The sequence below is a fragment of the Petromyzon marinus genome, unplaced genomic scaffold, assembly GCF_048934315.1.
Source record: "Petromyzon marinus isolate PM22_M1 ecotype Great Lakes invasive population unplaced genomic scaffold, UKy_Petmar_22M1.pri1.0 PM_G_Scaffold_44, whole genome shotgun sequence".
Lineage (NCBI taxonomy): Eukaryota > Metazoa > Chordata > Hyperoartia > Petromyzontiformes > Petromyzontidae > Petromyzon > Petromyzon marinus.
The window spans coordinates 433,406-457,769 of NW_027422996.1; the positions used below are offsets into that span (position 1 = coordinate 433,406).

The 24,364-nt window shown below is 47.3% G+C and overlaps 2 protein-coding genes and 1 pseudogene across 3 annotated transcripts; all 3 read left to right on the top strand.

Annotated features, from left to right (window-relative positions):
* Nucleotides 1-1,513: 1,513 nt before the first annotated feature.
* LOC142917265 (uncharacterized) lies at nucleotides 1,514-11,661 on the top strand. 2 transcript variants are annotated; one of them, XM_076061892.1, is made up of 4 exons: nucleotides 1,514-1,885; nucleotides 7,079-7,148; nucleotides 8,100-8,168; nucleotides 9,271-11,661. In XM_076061892.1, exon 4 carries the CDS (start codon nucleotides 9,285-9,287, stop codon nucleotides 10,365-10,367), a length of 1,083 nt encoding a protein of 360 aa, XP_075918007.1. In that variant the 5' UTR covers nucleotides 1,514-1,885; nucleotides 7,079-7,148; nucleotides 8,100-8,168; nucleotides 9,271-9,284; the 3' UTR covers nucleotides 10,368-11,661. The 2 variants fall into 2 exon arrangements, with proteins under 2 accessions (XP_075918007.1, XP_075918008.1); XM_076061893.1 differs by having other exon boundaries at nucleotides 8,103-8,168.
* Nucleotides 11,662-14,057: 2,396 nt separating this feature from the next.
* On the top strand, nucleotides 14,058-15,648 carry LOC142917253 (uncharacterized; annotated as a pseudogene).
* Nucleotides 15,649-20,069: 4,421 nt separating this feature from the next.
* On the top strand, nucleotides 20,070-24,239 carry LOC142917269 (uncharacterized). Its single transcript, XM_076061895.1, has 3 exons — nucleotides 20,070-20,235; nucleotides 21,068-21,092; nucleotides 22,392-24,239. Exon 3 carries the CDS (start codon nucleotides 22,406-22,408, stop codon nucleotides 23,387-23,389), a length of 984 nt encoding a protein of 327 aa, XP_075918010.1. The 5' UTR covers nucleotides 20,070-20,235; nucleotides 21,068-21,092; nucleotides 22,392-22,405; the 3' UTR covers nucleotides 23,390-24,239.
* Nucleotides 24,240-24,364: the final 125 nt, after the last annotated feature.

Here is a 24,364-nt window from a genome sequence, read left to right on the forward strand (position 1 = left end):
CTTGTTCAATTGGTGGAAATCCGCGCGAAGCCGCAGACTCCCATCGTGTTTCTTAACGGGAACAACGAGAGCTCCCCTCGTCGACCGCAGTGGCGAACGTGGTCCTCCTCCTGACGACTGAGCCCGTGTGAATTCTGGCGTACGGAAGCGGCGTTGCCGGTGTCAATGCGGTGCTGCCATCAGGGACGTACGGCAAAAGTGTCATATTTACCCTGACTGAAAATGTTTTGAAAATTCGCCCCGCCGCTCGCCGGATAAAATCGGAATTCTTGCAGCGCAGCGCGCCCATCCATGATTCGTCCGGCTCGCTCCTCCGCTTCACTGTGGCCACGAGACATCTGTGGTCGCCTCGCCGGCCTCCCCACGACACGCGGCCACTGCGTGGGCCAGAACGGTGCCCGCCTGGACGACCGCAGCACCCAGGCCGACGTTGAACACTCTGAATGGCTACGTATGCATAGTCATACCGTTAGTGTCAGTAGCATAACTCTCAACCACTTATCAGTGCCCTACCTTATTACAGACCAACTCAGACCTTACTGATCACCCCGTGCCCCTTATAAATCTCAACGTTCATCCTATACATTATACTACACTATACACTAAACAGCTGTCAACCCCTTATCGGCGCTCTGCCTTATTACAGACCAATTCAGACCTTGTCAATCACCCCGTGCCCCTTATAAATCTCAACGTTCATCCTATACATTATACTACACTATACACTACACAGCTGTCAACCTCTTATCAGTGCCCTACCTTATTACAGACCAATTCAGACCTTACTGATCACCCCGTGCCCCTTATAAATCTCAACGTTAATCCTACAAAGTCCCATCACAAGGAAGAAACACAAACAAATCCACACGGATTTGTATTGTTGTTTGCCCGTATTGAAACGGCTGTACGCCCGTATGGACCTGAGAACTCAATTTGCCTGCGCAAAGACCACGACGGGGTAAAACCGTGATGGGCTTCTACAGCTCCGCAATAGTCGAGTGTGAATAGTCGCCTAATAGTCGCTATTGGTTATCAGAGGTTCTCCCCAACAACCAAACAACGTGTGGGCGGTCATCTTGGGTAGGGGGGGTGTGGTGGCTTCTCCCTTACCAAGATGGCAACCCCCCCCCCCCCGCACGAGTCACGTGGTGTTGATATTTTGTGGGTGTTTTTTAATTGGTCAGCTCCATTGTACGCGCGACATTGAACTTTATTTCATAGCCCGGATTAAGGCCCATGGTAAATAGCATAGACTAGATAAGGCGCTGCTGCGTTTCAGACTATACCAAGCATAGCCCGGAGAGGGGGAGGGGGATGAAAAGCATCAAAACTCAAGACGCGCTGAATAAATGTAGCGAATTTGTTTGATGTTTAATTATTTCATCCATAGCGACCAGAAGCAAGAGGGGCTCGCTGGCGTTAGTGAACGGTGGCGTTTGCTGTGTACCCCCCTAAATTAAAATAATTTAAGTTCGCCAGTTACATTCACCCCTTCCTCGCCCGCTGCTCGCGTTGGTTTCGCCCACACGACCCTCTCCCTCCACCACCAAAGTGTCGCGTTTTGGCGGGAGAAGGCGGCTGTGTGTTCTGAGGAGACTAACAACCACCACCATCACAACATCTATAATCATAAGTATAACTACTACTATAATAACAACAACATCTACAATCATAACTATAACACTAATAATAACATCAACAACTTACAACAGCAATAATATAAACAATAATACCATCAACAACTTACAACAGCAATAATATAAACAATTACACTAGTAATAAAAACATGAACTGCTATAATAACTAAAACTGTAATAACAACAACTACTACGACTATAATAAAACAAAAACGTGAACGAGAGCGAGCGACACAACAAGGAGGGCGGTGAGTGAGAGAGTGGAGCTGACCTCTCGCCCTCACAGCCTGAGGCCCACAAAGACGCGCGGGCTCTGTCAGCCTCACGCAGCCCGTCAGGGAGACTACACGGGGAGACATTTGTGTTGTGTCTGTGTGTGTCTCTGTGTGTGTGTCTCTGTCTGTGTGTGTCTCTGTGTGTGTATCTGTGTGTGTATCTGTGTGTGTATCTGTGTGAGTCTCTGTGTGTGTGTCTGTGTGTGTGTAAGCCTCAGGCAGCCCGTCAGGGAGACTACACGGGGAGACATTTGTGTTGTGTCTCTGTGTGTGTGTCTGTCTCTGTGTGTCTGTGTGTGTCTCTGTGTGTGTCTCTGTGTGTGTGTCTCTGTGTGTGTGTCTCTGCGTTGTGTGTGTGTCTGTGTGTGTGTCTCTGTGTGTATCTGTGTGTGTGTATCTGTGTGTGTGTCTCTGTGTGTGTCTCTGTGTGTGTGTCTGTCTGTGTGTGTGTGTCTCTGTGTGTGTGTCTCTGTGTGCGTCTGTGTGTAAGCCTCACGCAGCCCGTCAGGGAGACTACACGGGGTGACATTTGTGTTGTGTGTGTGTGTCTGTGTGTGTGTGTCTGTGTGTCTCTCTGTGTGTGTGTCTCTGTGTGTGTCTGTGTGTGTCTCTGTGTGTGTGTCTCTGTGTGTGTCTGTGTCGCTGTGTGTGTGTCTCTGTGTGTGTGTCTCTGTGTGTCTCTGTGTATGTCTGTGTGTGTGTCTGTGTGTGTCTCTGTGTGTGTGTCTCTGTGTGTGTGTCTGTGTGTGTCTCTGTGTGTGTCTCTGTGTGTGTCTGTGTCTCTGTGTGTGTGTCTCTGTGTGTCTCTGTGTATGTCTGTGTGTGTGTCTGTGTGTGTGTCTCTGTGTGTGTGTCTCTGTGTGTGTCTCTGTGTGTGTCTGTGTGTGTGTGTCTTTGTGTGTGTCTCTGTGTGTATGTCTGTCTCTGTGTGTGTGTCTGTCTCTGTGTGTGTGTGTCTCTGTCAGCCTCACGCAGCCCGTCAGGGAGACTACACGGGGAGACATTTGTGTTGTGTCTCTGTGTGTGTGTCTCTGTGTGTGTGTCTCTGTGTGTGTGTCTCTGTGTGTCTCTGTGTATGTCTGTGTGTGTCTCTGTGTGTGTCTCTGTGTGTGTGTCTCTGTGTGTGTGTCTCTGTGTGTGTGTCTCTGTGTGTCTCTGTGTGTCTCTGTGTGTGTCTCTGTGTGTGTGTCTCTGTGTGTGTGTCTCTGTGTGTCTCTGTAAGCCTCACGCAGCCCGTCAGGGAGACTACATGGGGAGATATTTGTGTTGTGTCTGTGTGTGTATGTCTCTGTGTCTGTGTGTGTGTCTGTGTGTATCTGTGTGAGTCTCTGTGTGTGTGTGTCTCTGTGTGTGTGTGTCTCTGTGTGTGTGTCTCTGTGTGTGTGTCTCTGTGTGTGGGTGTGTCTCTGTGTGTGTCTCTGTGTGTGTGTCTCTGTGTGTGTAAGCCTCACGCAGCCCGTCAGGGAGACTACACGGGGAGACATTTGTGTTGTGTCTGTCTGTGTGTGTCTGTGTGTGTGTCTGTGTGTATCTGTGTGAGTCTCTGTGTGTGTGTGTCTCTGTGTGTGTGTGTCTCTGTGTGTGTCTCTGTGTGTGTGTCTCTGTGTGTGTAAGCCTCACGCAGCCCGTCAGGGAGACTACACGGGGAGACATTTGTGTTGTGTCTGTCTGTGTGTGTGTCTGTGTGTTGTGTCTGTGTGTGTGTCTCTGTGTGTGTGTGTCTGTGTGTGTGTGTCTGTAAGCCTCGCGCAGCCCGTCAGGGAGACTACACGGGGAGACATTTGTGTTGTGTCTGTCTCTGTGTGCGTGTCTCAGTGTGTGTGTGTCTGTGTGTGTTGTGTGTCTCTGTGTGTGTCTCTGTGTGTGTCTCTGTGTGTGTTGTGTCTGTTGTGTCTGTGACTTTAATGCCCGAGTTGGTCATGATACTGGCACCTGGTCTGGAGTGATTGGAGGGCATGGGCCAGATCAGCTCAATAACAACGGTAGGAGGCTGCTAGATTTTTGTGCAGCCCATGGGCTTGTAATTACCAACACGCTGTTCCGGCATCGGCGCATCCACACAACATCATGGATGCATGCCAGGTCCAAGCAAGAACATCTGCTGGACTACATAGTGACGGACCAGCGGATGCGAGCCCATGTCCTTGACACCAGGACCTACCGTGGAGCTGATCTGCCCTCTGACCATCGACTAGTCATCTGTAAGATGCGCCTGCCATTCTTCCACTCCGGTGGTGGGTGTACACCCAGGACCCCATTCCGACCTGAAGTGGCCTGGTCTCAGTTATCTGATGAAAGTTGCAAGCGAGAATTTCATCATCGCTTGCGGCTGGGATTGGCATCGTCCCCGACTCCTCCTGATGTCGAGGGTAAATGGGCGAGGTTTAGGACTGTGACTCATGCAGCTGTAATGGCTGCTTTGGGTACGCGGTCCAGACCTCCCCAGAGACCCTGGCTGACAGAGGAGGTGTTCAGGATGGTTGAGAAAAAGCGACAGGCCCACTGCCATCGGCTACAGAATCCCACGTCAGAGAATGAGGAGGCTTACCGCAGCCTTCGCTCGGAGGTTCGGAGAGCCGTGAGGCGCTGCAAGGATGGGTGGTGGTCGCGGGTTGCTGAGGAGATAGAGTCTGCCTCAGTGGCCCGTGATCACAAATCTCTATTTAACTCCATCAAAAAAGTAACCTGCAGCGCCACACCTATTACCATCATTAGGGGAAAAAACGGTGATCCAATCTCCGACCCCCAGGAACAGGTTTGCAGATTTGCTGAGCATTTCTGTGAGGTCCTGGGGGAGGGAAAATCCCTCAGCCAGGAAAACATCGTGGCACAAAGTGAGGATGACCCTGCTGAGGCTGCGGTGCCTCATATTGGAAGAAGTCACCCCCTGTGAGTGGCTGGCTGAGGTGCCATCTGTTGAGGAAGTACTGAAGGCGATCCGGAGTCTGAGACCAGGAAAGGCAGCGGGCAGAGATGATCTCCCAAGCGAAATGCTGAGGGAGGGTGGCGTTTGTGCACAGACTGCCCTATATGACATCATAACAACAGTCTGGACCACTGGACGGGTTCCGCAGGATTGGAAGGATGCCCTGGTGGTCCCCCTTTTTAAGAAGGGGGACCGCAGAGACTGTAACAACTACAGGGGCATCTCAATCCTCAGTGTGCCGGGAAAGGTCCTGGCAAGGATTATTCAGCATCGCCTTGCCAGGCACGCTGAGGAGAGGCTTGCGGAGCCCCAATGCGGTTTCAGGAAAGGGCGGTCCTGCACAGATGGCATATTTTCTGTCCGTCTGCTACAGCAGAGGTGTAGGGAATTCCAACAAGACCTACATCTCTGCTTTATTGACCTGGTCAAGGCCTATGATACCATCAGTACGCCTGGGCTCTGGGTCGTTCTTCTTGCTTTTGGAGTACCTGACCCTCTGCTCACGATCATTAAGGACCTTCATGATGGTGAGCGGGCCCGGGTAAAACTACGTGGCCGGGAGTCAGAGCCATTCCCTGTACACCTTGGGGTGCGACAGGGATGTCCTCTGGCTCCCACATTATTTAACATCTATTTTGACCATGTAGTTTGTGAAGCCTTCAATAGCTGTACCGGGGGAATCTCCATATGGTACAGATATATTGGGAGGCTGATCGATGCCCGGGTGCGGTCAAGGGATGGCTCCCTATTGCTCAACTACGTTATGTATGCTGATGATTTGGTAATAGCTGCTCAGTCAGAGGAGGAGTTGGAGACGCTGCTGCTGAGACTGGAGCGTGCCACTAAGAGGTGGGGCCTTACCATCAGCCCCACCAAAACTAAGCACCTGCCTGGGTATTTTGTACCATCGGACACTCGACCCCCATAACTCCCAATTGGTGATAGGGCAGTTGTGGAGAGAGTGGAGAGTTTCCCATACTTTGGCAGTGTGCTCATGACCGGTTCTGGTTTAACAGCAGAGGTCTCACTCCGAATCAGTCGAGCGGCAATATCTTTTCATCGGTTGCGTAACGCTGTGTGGAAGCTACCTGGTCTGTCGCTCCGCACTAAGCTTCAGGTCTTCTCGGCCACGGTCATTCCCTCCCTTCTCTACGCTTGCGAAACGTGGACCCTCTTAATGAAGCATCTTCGCCGGTTAGAAACATTTAGGCTGGCCTGCCTACGATCCATCCTGGGTTTAACCAGACTGGATTGTGTGAGGAGCTCACAAATCCTTGAAAGATCTGGGCAGGGTCCCATCGGTGAGCTCCTCCGGCGGGCAAGGCTGCGATGGCTGGGTCATGTAGCCCGCATGCCCAGCCACCGCATGCCGAAACAGCTTTTGTTCGGCCGGATTGAGGGGGCTAAGCGGGCGCGGCACGGGCTAGAGAAGAGATGGAGTGATGTGGTACAGGAGGACGTGGAGCTGAGTGGACTTGCCGATGACTGGTACAAGCGGTGTCAAGATCTGCCTCTGTGGAGGAGGCTCGTGAAGGACGCTATTGGGCAGTTGGAGGTAGTCGCCCTCCAACAACAACGGAGGGCGGAGGAGCGACGCTCAGAACAACGAGCGGAGCGCCGGGTGGCTAAAGCACAGCAGGTTGGCACAGTAGGGGGCACAGGTGGTGCATCAGCCAGTCATCTCAGTCAGTCGACCCGTGGCACCTGGGTCTGCCCCGTGACCTCCTGCCAGCGGGCGTTCGACACTTCACGTGGCCTCAGGGTGCACATAGCCTGGCACAAGCGTCATGGTGACGTCACCGCCACTTAGTGGCGAATGGCGGTTGTTGTGTGCGTGCGTGTGTACTGTGCGTGTGTGTGTACTGTGTGTGCACTGTGCGTGTGTGTGTGTACTGTGCGTGTGTGTGTGTAACGTGTGTGGCGGTAGTCTAGCGGTTAGTGCGCTGCTCTACGAACATAACGACCCGAGTTTGATTCCCGCCCACAGCCAACACCCAGTGACGATTATTTGAACCGGTTCTGGGCCTCCCCTAGGTCGACTCAGCCTCAAGTGAGTACCCGGTGCGGTGTGCAAGCATCGCTACTGGGGAGACAAAGGCGGTCGGGCACGGTGCTGGCCACCCATTCCCTTCGCGTGCCGCGCCGGCCTTCATAGGTGGAGCTGATACTTGCTAACAGCACTTGCCCCAACAGTCTGTTAAGGCTACACGGGGGATCTTTGTCTTTGTATCACCACCCAGGAGTCACGGAGCTTTTGAGGCTCCGAGCCACGTGGGGATCCACAACAGCGTGAGGCGGTGCCACTCACAGGTGAGACTCGGGGATATGTGATTTCTAATCGATAGCCATCCGTCGGTTAACCCATCGCAACTGCTGAGTCTGTCACGCGACTTCCTCCTTCCAGCGAGCCTTTGATGCTTCACGTGGCCTCAAAGTGTACACAGTGTGTACGTATACACAATAATGTCCACGTTGTTGTTGCTGAGTTCACGCACTCATGGGAGGGGGCAATGGAAAATGAATCTGAATCAACTTAAACTCCATCCCCATGACCTCATGAAGTGCCAGCGGGAGGTGTACCTCGCTAGTGACGCCATGTCACCAAGGTATTCACACTCCCCCAACCCCCGTCCACTGCGCCCTTGAGCGTGACGTCACCTCCGCTTGGGTCACTGCCGATATCAATCCAGTGCCAATCCTTATTTGGGCAAAGCTACGCCCAGTGACTGGCGGTACATTAACATAATGTATTCGTTTAAACCGTCGAGAGTTTATTGCGACGGGTTCAGCAGCCACGCCCCATCCCTCGACATATGGGCCGGACTCATTAACATAATTTATTCAGTTACAGCCGCTCATTGTGGGAGGGGCGTGTTTCTTAACCCGGAAGTGACGTCATGTCACCAGCTTACCCACGTGACGTCGCGAGGTAACAGGAGGCTGCTGATCCGCGCTTGCACTGAAATCCGAGGTGAGAAATTCTCATGGTTGTGGTGGTTGTTGTTGTTGTTTACCAAGGTAGAGCCTCTCTCTCTCTTGTAGGGATGTCAGTTGAGTAGCAGCGAGCATGGGAATCGATGTCCAGGTTGGAACTTTACAACGCGGGGCCTAGCCACGCGGGGCCTTGCCTCCTGCCCTCGCCTGATTGCGTTTACTTTAATTATCTCGCTTAAGTTTAATTTGTCTTCACCCGGCTCGCCACTTTGTAACTTTGTTTTATTGTAAATATTCACGCAGTTTTTATTTTCGTTCTTTTGTTAGCAGGCCAAGCCCGCTTAAGCTGCTATACCGCTCTTGTCATCAGAAGCAACCTGCCCACAACAACACAAGGTGAGGCTTTGTCAACGTGTGTGAATGTTTTTACTTAAAACTTTGGTGACTGCAGGAATTCATATTCTTGGTTCTTTCGGTAAAGTCACGTAGATAGAAAATTAAATAAAAATAACAATGAAAATGAATGTAAATAAAGCAAAAAAACTCACGTCGTTTTGATCGCAACACAAGTGGTCTTTATTTAATGTAATTGTATTATCAATTATTGTTATTTTCTATCTACGTAACTTTACTGAAAAAAACAAGAATACGTGTGTCAATGTCTATCGGTCAAAGACGCTAAACGGAGAGACGCGCAAACTCCAAATATACAGCAGGCGTCAGGGTCGGGATTGAACCCACGACTTCCTGTGTACCAGGTGAGGTAGTTAACATCTCGCCACGGAGAGAGACACGCAAACTCCAGTTAGCCTCGGCTATGTTCGTTGATCCTCGATTAATTACTTGGTGGAGTGAGAAAGCATTCATGCCGAGCAGATGAAGGTGGCCAGGCGTGATTCTAGACACGCCACCGCCTGTTTACCCATTGACAGTGTACAGTTTGTGTTTGCAGTAACGTCTATTAACTCTGTTGAACACGGAGGTTATATCACAACAGTAGTTTAATTTTGTTTTCGTCTGGAACTATTTATAAGAATGGAAACAGGAAGTTAACATAGCACACACATGCAGCTGAAGTCGGAGCTGTTCATCCCAGCGTTTAAGGACATCTGAGCCTGGATTCACACCTCTAAGTTGCGATTGAACATTAATTTATGCATAACACAAATGGTATTGTTTTCAACACCCTTTGCTATGTCAGCTGAATTTAGCTCTCATAAATATTCCTTTTGTAGCCAGACAGCCGATATTGTGTGCTCGGAGTTTTGAGTTAACATTCATTTTGAAGATGCAAGGGCTTCCAAGCATATTTATAACCATTTGCCCTCTCATTGTGTGCCATAACAGCCCTGTGATGAATTTGGGAAACTTTTTCACTACTTCATGAATATATTAATAAGTATAGACGTGTAAGTCACATGTGACTGTATATATGCATTCCTCTGTGCCTCGATACTGACGTGTAGATGGTGTGGATATTCTTATTTTCTGTCTGCAGCTGACGCTGGTCTGATGGAGCAAAGGCAGTCAGCACAGCAGCTCGGTACGACAAGTCAACATTGCGACCAGCGTGCATACAGCACGGATCGGACTGGAAATTTGACACAGCACCAGATAACTCGCACAGGAGAGAAACCCTTCAAGTGCAGTGTGTGTGTGAAGACATTTTCAAATTCATCTGCTCTTAAAACACACCAGAGAACACACACGGGAGAGAAACCCTTCAAATGCAGTGTGTGTGGGAAGGCATTTTCAGATTCATCGACTCTTAAAAAACACCAGAGAACACACACGGGAGAGAAACCCTTCGAGTACAGTGTGTGGGGGAAGGCATTTTCAGATTCATTTGTTCTTAAAACACAACAGAGAATACACACGGGAGAGAAACCTTTCAAGTGCACTGTGTGTGACAAGGCATTTTCATGGCCATCAGTTCTTGAGGCCCACCAGAGAACACACACAGGAGAGAAACCCTTCAAGTGCACTGTGTGTGGGAAGGCATTTTCACAGTCATCTGCTCTTAAAATACACCAGAGAACACACACGGGAGAGAAACCCTTCAAGTGCAGTGTGTGTGTGAAGGCATTTTCACAGTCATCTACTCTTGTAGCACACCAGAGAACTCACACGGGAGAGAAACCCTTCAAGTGCAGTGTGTGTGGGAAGGCATTTGCAGGGTCATCTGCTCTTGTAGAACACCAGAGAACACACACGGGAGAGAAACCCTTCAAGTGCAGTGTGTGTGGGAAGGCATTTGCGCAGTCATCTGCTCTTGTAGCACACCAGAGAACTCACACGGGAGAGAAACCCTTCAAGTGCAGTGTGTGTGTGAAGGCATTTTCACAGTCGGTTGCTCTTGTAACACACCAGAGAACACACACGGGAGAGAAACCCTTCAAGTGTACTCTGTGCAGGCAGATGTTTGCAAATTCATCAAACCTTCAAGTACACCAGAGAACACAGAAGCATCAGAAGATCCACAAGGAGTGGAGTCTGAAATCAGCTTGTGAAAGTCAAAGTGCCGCAATGAGCCCATCCCTCATGAAACAAGAACCGGAGGAAAATCCCAGCTTGGACAGTTTTAAAGGTATCTAGGTGAAATGTGAAGAAGTGATGGTGAAGAGCGAAGAAGTGAAGGTGAAATGTGAAGATGAAGATTCAACTCCAAAATGGGACCTTCACATCGATGGAGGCAACGTGAAGCAGGAGGAGAATTCTGACTGTGAGGCAGAGCGAGGCAACTCCCAGCAGTTTGTGGAAGTGGAGGTGTGGGTGGACTTACTAGACAATACAAAGTTAAATGGAGACCCGGTAGATGTGTAAGCATGAGACAATGTTGTTACAATAGATGCACCTTTGTCACCGGCCTTTAACGAAAAGAATGCGACGTTGAACACTCAGGTCCTAGGTTCAACCTGCAGAGTAAGAGCGAGCGGCTAGTCTTTGTGGACCTGTGGGTTGGGGAGATCTCTGACCAGGAGCAAGAGACAATAAGCTCCCAAGCATTCACGATGTTCTCATGATAATTGCTTTTACACGGTGCTTGCTTAATCGCCTCGGCAACTCCGAGTTTTGTATCGTACCTCATCTGAAACACTCGAAGAGCATCCCCAAGTAGCAGTTGCCCCTGTGTGGCACAGGGTGGTGGCCCTGCACCGGCCTGCATTTATTATTTTTTTCCGCCTGAGGACGACCGCTTGTGTTACGATCGAAACGTCGTGATATATTATTATTTGTTCTACCTACGTGACTTTACTGAAAGAACCAAAGAGTATGTGAACAAGAGGCTGTCAGTAGGGGGCGATGGTTGATGTTTCATCTCAGTTATGTAATTTGTCGCTAATGTTTAGAATTCGCCAGCATGCAATGGCCTACTCGTTTTGAATGACACAATAGTATGTTTTACATCCACTGTTAAGCAGACGGTGCATATTCTTTTTTTTTCAATAGCTTCTTAATCAGATGTTATCTGATGCAGTATATTTCACTGCAGTAATTAAAGTTTGTTAAAATTCCTGTTAATTTCGATTGAACGCTTATCTGATTTTGTGTGTACATGCAACATTTTATTTATAAGGGTCAAACATTGAATAAGTGATGTTAGGACAAAGTGTGTGTGTGTGTTTTGGAAGCAACCTGTACAGATAACTCAGGTGAGACCCGTTGTTCTTGTGATACAGGTCAAACGGTACTTTTGTGTTTAATGAAGTATCTGGAGCAACTCATTGTCTTTACATAGGAAGCACACTCGGATCATTCATCAGTCACAAGACATACCACCTTAAAGTTACACGTAGAGGAGATACATTCTCTGCAACACGAATTATAATTTTGTCTTACGTGTTGACGTAGATTTTGTCGAACTCGGACTATAAATGCTCCTAGCTGATTAACGTCTGGATGTTCTCAACCATGGCTTGAAGCAAGCCCCACTGCTGTTGAGACATTGTCCACCAAAACCGGTCCACAGTTGGCTTGCACACACAGTGTACACACACACAGTGTACACACACAGTGTACACACAGTGTACACACACAGTACACACACAATGTACACACAGTACACACACAGTGTACACACACAGTGTACACATACAGTGTACACACAGACATAGTGTACACACACAGTGTACACACACACATAGTGTACACACACAGTGTACACACACACACAGTATACACAGTGTACACACAGACACGCAGTGTATACACAATAATGTCCACGTTGTTGTAGCTGAGCCCACGCACCCAAGGGAGGGAGCAATGAAAAAAAATCTAAATCAACTTAAACTCCAACCCCGCTCTGTGACGTCACCACTCAGCATTGCTTCATCGGCGTGATACGCCAGGGGAGGTGTACCTCGCTAGTGACGTCATGTCACCAAGGTATTCACCCCTCCGCTGTCCACCGCGCTCTTGAACATGGCGTCACTTCCGCTTGGGTCTGCCGATATCGTTCAAGTACAATCCTTATTTGGGCAAAGCTACGCCCAGTGACTGGTGGCTCATTAACATAATGTTTCCGTTAAAGCCGTGGCGAGTTTATTACGACGGGTTCAGCACTCACGACATATGGGCGCAACATTAACATAATTTATTCATTCGATAATTTAGTTACGGAGCTGCTCATTGTGGGAGGAGTGTGTCTCGTACCCCGGATGTGACGTAATGTCACCTGCTGCCGCGTGACGTCACGAGGTAACAGGAAGCTATCGCTTCCTGCACTGAAATCCGAGGTGAGATTCGCATTGTGGTGGTGGTGGTGGTTGTTGTTGTTGTTTACCAAGGTAGAGCCTCTCTCTCTCGTAGGGATGTCAGTTGAGTAGCAGCGAGCATGGGAATCGATGTCCAGGTTGGAACTTTACAACGCCGGGCCTAGCCACGCGGGGCCTTGCCTCCTGCCCTCGCCTGATTGCGTTCACTTTAATTATCTCGCTTAAGTTTAATTTGTCTTCACCCGGCTCGCCACTTTGTAACTTTGTTTTATTGTCAATATTCACGCAGTTTTTTTATTGTCGTTATTTTGTTAGCAGGCCAAGCCCGCTTGAGCTGCTATACCGCTCTTGTTATCAGAAGCGACCTGCCCACAACAACACAAGGTGAGGCTTTGTCAACGTGTGTGAATGTTTTGACTTAAAACTTTGGTGACTGCAGGAATTAATATTCTTGGTTCTTTCGGTAAAGTCACGTAGATAGAAAATAAAATAAAAATAACAATAATTTTTCTTTTTTTACAATGAAGCAAAAACCCCACAACGTTGCGATGGCAACATTAATGTTGAAGATGCGAGGGCTTACAGGAATGTTTATGACATTTGCCCTCTCATTGCGTGCCATGACAGTGCTGTTTGCACAGTCACACATAGTCACTGTAAGATGATTTTCCTGGTCGTGTTTTTTTTGTTGCTTGTTGTGGTTGCACCCGATTCAAGAGCCGAATGGCTCACGGGACTATAACCAAAATAAATAAAACTGAAAATCAAAAAACTGAAACCGCGTGATGAATTTTGGGAAAGTTTTTCACTGCATCTCCAAATATATATAAAAGGCAAAGTTGTGATTGTGTGTTGTCTGTTCAAAATGTTTAGCGTACTTCCCGACATGCAACAAACTGGAAATTTGCCATGTGGGTACTTTCCAGACTGTACACCGTGCAAACATTATACAAATACACTTTTGTGTTTTTGTTGGGGGGGGGCAGGGGAGCTCAATAATGTATAGATTTTTTGGACGGCAAGTGAGCTGTGACGTCAAATCTGTCACGTGACCCTCGCATGTGGAAGCGTCACGCATTGTAGTGTAGCGGTTAGCGTTGTCTGTGTATGTGTGTGTGTGTCTGTGTGTGTGTGTCTGTGTGTGTGTGTCTGTGTGTGTGTCTCTGTGTGTATCTGTGTGTGTGTCTGTGTGGGGAAGCGTAACTCATTGTAGTGTAGCGGTTAGCGCTACACCACGCTACGAACCCGGCGACCCGAGTTCGATTCCCGCTCACGGCCACCACCGGTGACGATTATTTGAACTGCTTCTGGGCCTCCCCTAGGTCGACTCAGCCTCAAACGAGTAACTGCTGTGGTGGTGTGAACATCGCCACTGGGGAGACAAAGGCGGCCGGACGTGGTGGATCCAAGTCCCGGGCGAAGCCGGGTAGTACAGCTAGTCATGAATACATGAATGAATATAGACGTGTCAGTCATGTGTGACTGTATATATGCATTCCTCCATGGCTCGATACTGACGTGTAGATGGTGTGGATATTCTTATTTTCTGTCTGCAGCTGACGCTGGTCTGATGGAGCAAAGGCCCTCAGCACACCAGCGCGGTACGACAATTCAACAATGCGACCAGCGTGCATACAGCACGGATCGGACTGGAAATTTGACACAGCACCAGAGAACTCGCACAGGAGAGAAACCCTTCAAGTGCACTGTGTGTGACAAGGCATTTGCATGGCCATCAGTTCTTGAGGCCCACCAGAGAACACACACAGGAGAGAAACCCTTCAAGTGCACTGTGTGTGGGAAGGCATTTTCACAGTCATCTACTCTTAAAAAACACCAGAGAACACACACGGGAGAGAAACCCTTCAAGTGCAGTGTGTGTGGGACGGCATTTTCATGGTCATCTGCTCTTAAAACACACCAGAGAACACACACGGGAGAGAAACCCTTCAAGTGCACTGTGTGTGGGAAGAAATGTTCAGATTTATCTACTCTTAAAACACACCAGAGAACACACACGGGAGAGAAACCCTTCAAGTGCAGTGTGTGTGTGAAGGAATTTTCACAGTCATCTGCTCTTAAAACACACCAGAGAACACACACAGGAGAGAAACCCTTCAGGTGCTGTGTGTGTGGGAAGACATTTTCACAGTCATCTTCTCTTAAAAAACACCAGAGAACACACACGGGAGAGAAACCCTTCAAGTGCACTGTGTGTGGGAAGGCATTTCCAGATTCATCTAATCTTCAAGGACACCAGAGAACACACACGGGAGAGAAACCCTTCAGGTGCACTGTGTGTGTGAAGGCATTTTCACGGTCATCTGGTCTTAAATCAGACCAGAGAACACACGGGAGAGAAACCCTTCAAGTGCAGTGTATGCGGGAAGGCATTTGCAGTCATCAAATCTTCAAGTACACCAGAGAACACAGAAGCATCAGAAGATCCACAAGGAGTGCAGTCTGAAATCAGCTTGTGAAAGTCAAAGTGCCGCAATGAGTCCATCCCTCATGAAACACGAACCGGAAGAAAATCCCAGCTTGGACACTTTTAAAGGTATCGAGGTGAAATGTGAAAAAGTGATGGTGAAGAGTGAAGAAGTGATGATGAAGAGTGAAGAAGTGAAGGTGAAATGTGAAGATGATGCAACTCCAAAATGGGACCACATCAATGGAGGCAACGTGAAGCAGGAGGAGATTTCTGACTGAGGCAGAGTGAGGCAACTCCCAGCAGTTTGTGCAAGTGGAGGTGTGGGTGGACTTGCTCCTTGACAATACAAAGTCAAGTGGAGACCCGGTAGATGTGTAAGCCAGAGACGATGTCGCTACAATAGATGCACCTTTGTCACAGGCCTTTAATGACTAGAATGTGAAGTTGGACACTCAATTCCTAGGTTTAACCTGCAGAGTAAGAGCGGCCAGTCTTTGTGGGCCCATGGGTTGGGTAGATCTTTAACCAGGAGCGAGAGACAATAAGCCCCCAAGCATTCACTATGTTATAATAATAATTACATTTACACGGTGCTTGCTTAACCGCCTCAGCAACTCGGAGTTTTGTATCTCGTCTGACGCACTCGAAGAGCATCCCCAAGTAGCAGCTGCCCCTGTGTGGCACAAGGTGGTGGCCCTGCACCGGCCTGCATGTGGACAAGAGCCTGTCAGTAGGGGGCGATGATTGATGCGTCATCTCAGTTGTGTAGTTTGTTGGCAATCTTGATTCCAAGCTTTCGTGACTGCAGGAATCCACACTCTTGAGTTCTTTCGGTAAAGTTACCACGTGGGTAGAAACATAACAGATCACGGCGTTTAGATCACAACACAAGCAATCGTCATCAGGTGGGACAACCACAGCAAGAGAAACTGCTGAAGTAGTAGGCGCCTACTCCAGCAGTTTTTTCTTCTTGCTGCTTGCTTGTCCCACCTGATGACGATTGCTTGTGTTGCCATAGAAACGCCGTGATCTATTTGTAGCGTAATGGTTTAAATTTGCTACATTTTGACCCAGACGCCAGCATGCAACGGCCTACTCGTTTTGAATGACGCAACAATAGTACGGTGTACATACACTGTTAAGCAGATGGTGCGTATTTGTAAAATAACTTCTTGTTAATACGATGTAACGTGATGCAGTCAATTTCGCTGCAGTAATTCAATGTTGATATGCCCGTCAATATGCCCGTCAATAATTTAGAATTGATACTTGTCTGATTGTGCGCATACATGTAACATTTTGTCTGAGGGTCAAACATTGAATAAGTGATGTTAGATTTCGATTTAAAGCTTTCGTGACTGCAATGATTCATCTTCTTTGGTTCTTTCGGTAGTCACGTAGAATGAGAATAAAATAATAAATTGATAAAATAAAATAACACAATAATATTCTCACGACGTTTTGGCCACAACACAAGCGGCCTTCAGGTGAAGGGACGAGACTGTCTGGTAGGACAGCGCTGGAGTGAAAGAGCCACGTTCAGATCACGGCCTTTAAGCTGTGTGAGAGGAATAAAGCGCCTTGACAAAGGAATTAGCATATAATTTAGCATTAAAATGGCTGAATGATTAGCTTGTGACTGGTCACAGAAATAGCTATGTTAAAAGCTAAAGCATACACATCTGCAGAGGCACCCCTTGATAAAGGAATTAGCATAGAATTTAGCATTGAAATAGCTAAGTTAAAGCATACACATCCGCAGAGGCACCCCTTGACAAAGGAATTAGCATAGAATTTAGCATTGAAATAGCTGAGTGAATAGCTTGTAACTGGTCACAGAAATAGCTACGTTAAAGTCAGAGCATACACATTCACCGAGGCACTTAGTACAAATCAAACAGGAGAATTTAGCATTGAAATAACTAGGCGAATTTAGCATTGAAATAACTGAGTGATTAGCTAGTGACTGGTCACAGAAATGACTATGTTGAAGTCAAGGCCTACACATCTGAGCTATTCACAGTACTATATATTCACAGTACTATAAAGTGATCCAATAAAAAAACTTAAATATAAATTACCTTAATGTTATCAATAAACTCTATATTCTCCAATCAGCTAAGCTACCAACAATAAGTCGTTATATATCACAATGCTATACGTGACTTCACCGAAAGAACGAAAGAAGAAGTGATGTTAGGACAAAGTGCGTGTGTGTTTTGGAAGTAACCTGTACAGAGAACTCGGGTGAGATCCGTTGTTCTTGTGATACAGGTCAAAGGGTACTTTTGTGTTTCACGAAGCGTCTGCCTCTGGAGCAACTCATTGTCTTTGAAATAGGGAGCACGCTCGGATCATTCATCAGTTACAAGGCATACCACTTGAAATTTACACGTATAGGAGGAGGTACATTCTCTACAACACGAATTGTAGTTTTGTCTTACGTGTTGACGTAGATTTTGTCTAACTAGGACTAGAAATGCTCCTTGCTGATTAACGTCTGGATGTTCGTTACCTATCGGTTGAAGCAAACCCCACTGCTGTTGTTGAGACGCTGTGCACCATTTAATGGTCCAACACATTGACGGCCTTCAGGCCAGGAAAGTCACATTTGCACACGAAGGACGCATTCACGCAAGTACCCCGTGCTCCGTTTTGAAGTTTTAAAATGAAACATCTTTGAATTGTGTTGTGCTTTTAATTAGATTATTTTATTTCCTCATTAAAAGCTTGTATCAATTTACATCTGGAAGACTTCATTGAAAAGTAAATTTCGTGTGAATTTTCTCTCGTCATTAAGTAGATGGCCTTGCCGGGGGTTCGGTTCAATGCGGACACAAACAGTGTACACACACAGTGTACACACACACACTGTACACACACACAGTGTACACACACAGTATACACACAGTGCACACACACACAGTGTACACACAGTGACACAGTGACGCACACACACAGTGACAGTGTACACACACAGTGACACACACAGTGACACAACAACAACTGCCATTTGCTACTAAGTGGCGGTGACGTCACCACGACGCTTGTGCCAAGCACAGTGACACACACAGTGACACACAGCGACACACAGTGTATACACACAGTGTATACACACAGTGTACACACACAATGTACACACAGTGTACACACAGTGTACACATACACAGTGTACACATACACAGTGTATACACAGTGTACACACACAGTGTACACACACACAGGGTATACACAGTATACACACACAGTGTACACACAGTGTACATACAGTGTACACAGGGTACACACTGTATATATACACACACACAGTGTACACACAGTGACACACAGGGTATACACAGTGTACACACACAGTGTATACAGTGTACACACACACAGTGTACACACACAGTGTACACACACAATGTACACACACAATGTACACACACACAGTGTACACACACACAGTGTACACATACGCAGTGTACACACAGTGTACACACACTGTACACACACAGTGTACACATACGCAGTGTACACACACACAGTGTATACACATAGTGTACACACACACAGCGTACACACGGTGTACACACACAGTGTATACACATAGTGTACACACACAGTGTACACACACAGTGTATACACAACGTACACAATGTACACAAACAGTGTGCACACACAGTGTACACACACACAGTGTACACACACAATTTATACACACAGTGTACACATACGCAGTGTACACACATAGTGTACACACACACAGCGTACACACATAGGGTACACACACAGTGTACACACACAGTGTACACACACACAGGGTATACACAGTGTACACACGGTGTACATACAGTGTATACACCCAGTGTACACAGGGTACACACTGTATATATACACACAGTGTACACACAGTGACACACAGGGTATACACAGTGTACACACACAGTGTATACAGTGTACACACACAGTGTACACACACAGTGTACACACACAATGTACACACACAATGTACACACACACAGTGTACACACACACAGTGTACACATACGCAGTGTACATACACACAGTGTACACACACTGTACACACACAGTGTACACATACGCAGTGTACACACACAGTGTATACACATAGTGTACACACACACAGCGTACACACGGTGTACACACACACAGTGTATACACATAGTGTACACACACAGTGTATACACAATGTACACAATGTACACACACAGTGTGCACACACAGTGTACACACACACAGTGTACGCACACAATTTATGCACACAGTGTACACATACGCAGTGTACACACACACAGTGTATACACATAGTGTACACACACACAGCGTACACACAGTGTACACACACAGTCTACACACAGTGACACACACACAGTGTATACACACAGTGTACACAAACAGTGTACACACACACAGTGTACACATAGACACCTGGGAGCCAGAAATCTTTCTGATGGGTCAAATACTCATTTCACTCATTAAAAAGCAAATCAATTTATAACATTTTTGACATGCGTTTCTCTGGATTTTTGTTGTTATTCTGTCTCTCACTGTTCAAATAAATCTACCATTAAAATTATAGACTGATCATTTCTTTGTCAGTGGGCAAACGTACAAAATCAGCAGGGGATCAAAATATGTTTTATTTTTTATTTTATTGTTTCCATTCTACGTGGTGACTTTACTGAAATAACCAAGAAGATGAATCCCTGCAGTCACGAAAGCTTTAAATAGAAATTTGAATTGCAAGTGCTTTGAGTGTGTGCACGTGCCGTGTGGAAACAAATTGTACGATACGCTTATGTTGGATATGATTAGGTAATATCGTAGTGTCGCCATATCGCGATAACTTTCGGAGTTAAATGTTGTACAATTCTGCAAGAGCGTTCCGAACTTTGATCGCGTTGTGTGAACGTCATCATTTGGAACGAACCAACTTACCGCTTTAAATAGGGGGGGGGGGTCGCAGACGCGGTAATATTTTTTAAAATATATACATCTTCAACAGCAATACAATGACGGAGCGACCGTGACCATCATAGTAGATCATTCAGCATATATTGTTCGAGTAAATACGATTCAAATTATGTGATGGAAGTGAAAGTATAAGATTGATAGTTTGAGCGTCAACCCTTGGCTGGGAGTGGTAGCTCCCAAGTGCCAATGGCTGACGCCTCAAGCGCGGCTCCCAGGACGCTTCTAAACTGTTCGGAACATAACGACTCCCCACCCCCACCCCACCCCTAAACTCTAAACTTGCACGAACAATTCCTCTCGCCCCTTAAAACTCTGAGCAGGATTGAACTCACGCGAACCGGTAAGTGGGTGTTTTGGTTTTAACATTTTTACGAAAAAAAAAATCCGGTGTTGTGTGACCCCCGTTGCGGCGGTGACACCGCAGGGTGTGGTTGCTCCCCGCCGGGGAAGGCGTCTCCTTCTCGGTAGGCAATCCAGGCCATTCAGGCCCTCCCTGGCGTCTCGGGCCTAGTCTGTCACAAAGAAAATAAAGAATTAGACATGCTTTGTGGAACTGTTTTCACAGTAAGATACACAGGCAGCAGTCGTAAGAAGAAAGGCTGAAATACAATCGTCAGTAACAGAGGCGTTATGAAAAAGGGCCATTGCCCGATTATGCACCACAGAATTTACACTTAAGGACAGTGTTATTGGTAAATATGTAGGGGTTTTTTTCTCTCGTGATATACCCGTCTTTGTATTTGTCCTCATGCTTTGGGTTTCGGGCTGTTCCACGCGAGTTTGAAGCCTTTGGTTAAACGAGGTAACACAACCACGGGTCAAGTTATCTTTTGATGCATCACAGCTGTCATAACCCGTACGGTTTACCCCGTATTCTTGTACAGAGACATTGAGTTTTCACGCCCATACGGGGTACAGCCGTTTCAATACGGACAAAAAAACATGCTTTGGTAACAATATTGTCTATTTGTGTTTCTACATTGTGATGGGACTTCGTAGGACGAACGTTGATATTTATAAAGACACTTGGTGGCCGATACGGTCTGAATTGATCTGTAATAAGGTAGGGGCACTGATAGAGGTTGACAGCTACGTGGTGGTGAGTGTACTCGAAGTGAATTTCTATTTGTGTGTTTCTCCCTTGTGATGGGACTTTGTTGTTGTTGTTTTAGGCGGCTGCGGGACTGTGCAACGTTGGTGAGTGGCATAGGAGCGGTGGGGGCAACATCCATTGTAGAGTACAATGTCACTACGCTCCCACGTCTGCGCTACCCTCCTCCACCAAGCCGCCACACGACGAGCGTGGTGAAGTATGGTTAAATCACGACCCGGGGCGGTGTGGGGAGATCCTCGTCCGGCAATGGATTAACAAATTGGCTCCTACTGTTTACCTCCATATATATAAAAATATGCAAAGTTGTGATTGTGTGTGTTGTCCAAAATGTTTAGCGTACTTCCCGACATGCAACAAACTGGAAATTTGCCATGTGGGTACTTTCCAGACTGTACACCGTGCAAACATTATACAAATACACTTTTGTGTTTTTGGGGGGGAGAGCTCAATAATGTATAGATTTTTTGCACGGCAAGAGAGCTGTGACGTCAAATCTGTCACGTGACCCTCGCACGTGGAAGCGTAACGCGTTGTAGTGTAGTGGTTAGCGTTGTCTGTGTGTGTGTCTTTGTGTGTGTCTGTGTGTGTGTCTGTGTGTGTCTGTGTGTGTGCCTGTGTGTGTCTGTCTGTGTGTGTGTGTCTGTGTGTTTTTTTTGTGTGTTGTGGGGAGCGATAGTGTAGCGGTTAGCGCGCTGCGCTATGAACCCGGCGACACGGGTTCGATTCCCGCTCATGGCCAACACCAGTGACGATTATTTGAACTGGTCCCGGGCCTCCCCTAGGTCGACTCAGCTTCAAATGAGTATCTGGTGCGGTGTGTAAACGTCGCCACTAGGGAGACAAAGGCGGTCGGGCGTGGTGCTGGCCACCCACCCCCTCGTGTACCGTTCCGGCCTTCATAGGTGCTCGCTAACAGCACTTGCCCCTACAGTCTGTTAAGGCTACATGGGGGATCTTTGTTTTATCTTTTGTGTGTCTGTGTGTGTGTCTGTGTGTGTGTGTCTGTGTGTCTGTGTGTGCGTGTAAGCGTAACGCATTGTAGTGTAGTGGTCAGCGCTACGCCGCGCTACGAACCCGGTGACCCCAGTTCGATTCCCGCTCACGGCCACCACCGGCGACGATTATTTGAACCGCTTCTGGGCCTCTCCTAGGTCGACTCAGCCTCAAACGAGTAACTGTTGTGGTGTGAACATTGCCACTGGGGAGACAAAGGCGGCCGGACGTGGTGGATCCAAGTCCCGGGCAAAACCGGGTAGTACAGCTAGTCATGAATATATGAATGAATATAGACGCGTAAGGCACGTGTGACTGTATATATTCATTCCTCCATGGCTTGTTACTGACGTGTAGATGGTGTGGATATTCTTATTTTCTGTCTGCAGCTGACGCTAGTCTGATGGAGCAAAGGCAGTCAGCGCAGCAGCTCGGTACGACAAGTCAACAATGTGACCAGCGTGCATACAGCATGGATCGGACTGGAAATTTGACACAGCACCAGAGAACTTGCAGAGAAGAGAAATCCTTCAAGTGCACTGTGTGTGACAAGGCATTTGCAAGGTCATCAGTTCTTGAGACCCACCAGAGAACACACACAGAAGAGAAATGCTTTAAGTGCAGTGTGTGTGGGAAGACATTTTCACAGTCATCTGCTCTTAAAACACACCAGAGAACACACACGGGAGAGAAACCCTTCAGGTGCAGTGTGTGTGGGAAGACATTTTCACAGTCATCTGATCTTGTAAAACACCAGAGAACACACACGGGAGAGAAACCCTTCAGGTGCAGTGTGTGTGGGAAGACATTTTCACAGTCATCTACTCTTAAAACACACCAGAGAACACACACGGGAGAGAAACCCTTCAGGTGCAGTGTGTGTAGGAAGACATTTTCCGATTCATCTACTCTTAAAACACACCAGAGAACACACACGGGAGAGAAACCCTTCAGGTGCACTCTATGCGGGAAGGCGTTTGCAGTTTCATCAAATCTTCAAGTACACCAGAGAACACAGAAGTATCAGAAGATCCACAAGGAGTGCAGTCTGAAATCAGCTTGTAAAAGTCCAAGTGCCGCAATGAGCCCATCCCTCATTAAACACGAACCGGAAGAAAATCCAAGCTTGGACACTTTTAAAGGTATCGAGGTGAAATGTGAAGAGGTGAAGGTGAAATGTGAAGAGGTGATGGTGAAGAGCGAAGAAGTGAAGGTAAAATGTGAAGATGAAGATTCAACTCCAAAATGGGACCTTCACATCGTGAAGCAGGAGGAGAATTCTGACTGTGAGGCAGAGCGAGGCAACTCCCAGCAGTTTGTGGAAGTGGAGGTGTGGGTGGACTTCCTAGACAATACAAAGTCAAGTGGAGACCCGGTAGATGTGTAAGCCAGAGACGATGTCGCTCCAATAGATAAACCTTTGTGACAGGCCTTTAATGACAAGAATGTGAAGTTGGACACTCCTTCCTAGGTTCATCCTGCAGAGTAAGGGCGGCCAGTCTTTGTGGACCTGTGGGTTGGGTAGATCTTTAACCAGGAGCGAGAGACAATAAGCTCCCAAGCATTCACTATTTTATTATAATTGCATTTACACGGTGCTTGCTTAACTGCCTCAGCAACTCGGAGTTTTGTGTCTCGTCTGAAGCACTCGAAGAGCATCCCCAAGTAGCAGCTGCCCCTGTGTGGCACAAGGTGGTGGCCCTGCACCGGCCTGCATGTGGACAAGAGCCTGTCAGTAGGGGGCGATGATTGATGCGTCATCTCAGTTGTGTAGTTTGTAGGCAATCTTGATTCGAAGCTTTCGTGTCTGCAGGAATCCACACTGTTGAGTTCTTTTGGTAAAGTCACCACGTGGGTAGAAACATAACAGATCACGGCGTTTAGATCACAACACAAGCAATCGTCATCAGGTGGGACAACCACAGCAAGAGAAACTGCTGAAGTAGTAGGCGCCTACTCCAGCAGTTTCTTATTGCTGCTGTGCTTGTCCCACCTGATGATGATTGCTTGTGTTGCCATTCGAAACGCCGTGATCTATTATTTGTAGCGTAATGTTTAGAATTTGCTACATTTTGACCCAGACGCCAGCATGCAACGGCCTACTCGTTTTGAATGACGCAACAATAGTTTGTTGTACATACACTGTTAAGCAGACGGTGCATATTTGTAAAATAGCTTCTTGTTAATACGATGTAACGTGATGCAGTCAATTTCGCTGCAGTAATTCAATGTTAATATGCCCGTCAATGATTTAGAATGAATACTTGTCTGTGCGCGTACATGTATCATTTTGTCTGAGGTCACACATTGAATAAGTGATGTTAGGACAAAGTGTGTGTGTGTGTTTTGGAAGTAACCTGTA

Excerpts from the sequence above, each read along its gene's own strand:
- LOC142917265 (XM_076061892.1), top strand. The coding sequence starts at position 9,285 with ATGGAGCAAAGGCAGTCAGCACAGCAGCTCGGTACGACAAGTCAACAT.
- LOC142917269 (XM_076061895.1), top strand. The coding sequence starts at position 22,406 with ATGGAGCAAAGGCAGTCAGCGCAGCAGCTCGGTACGACAAGTCAACAA.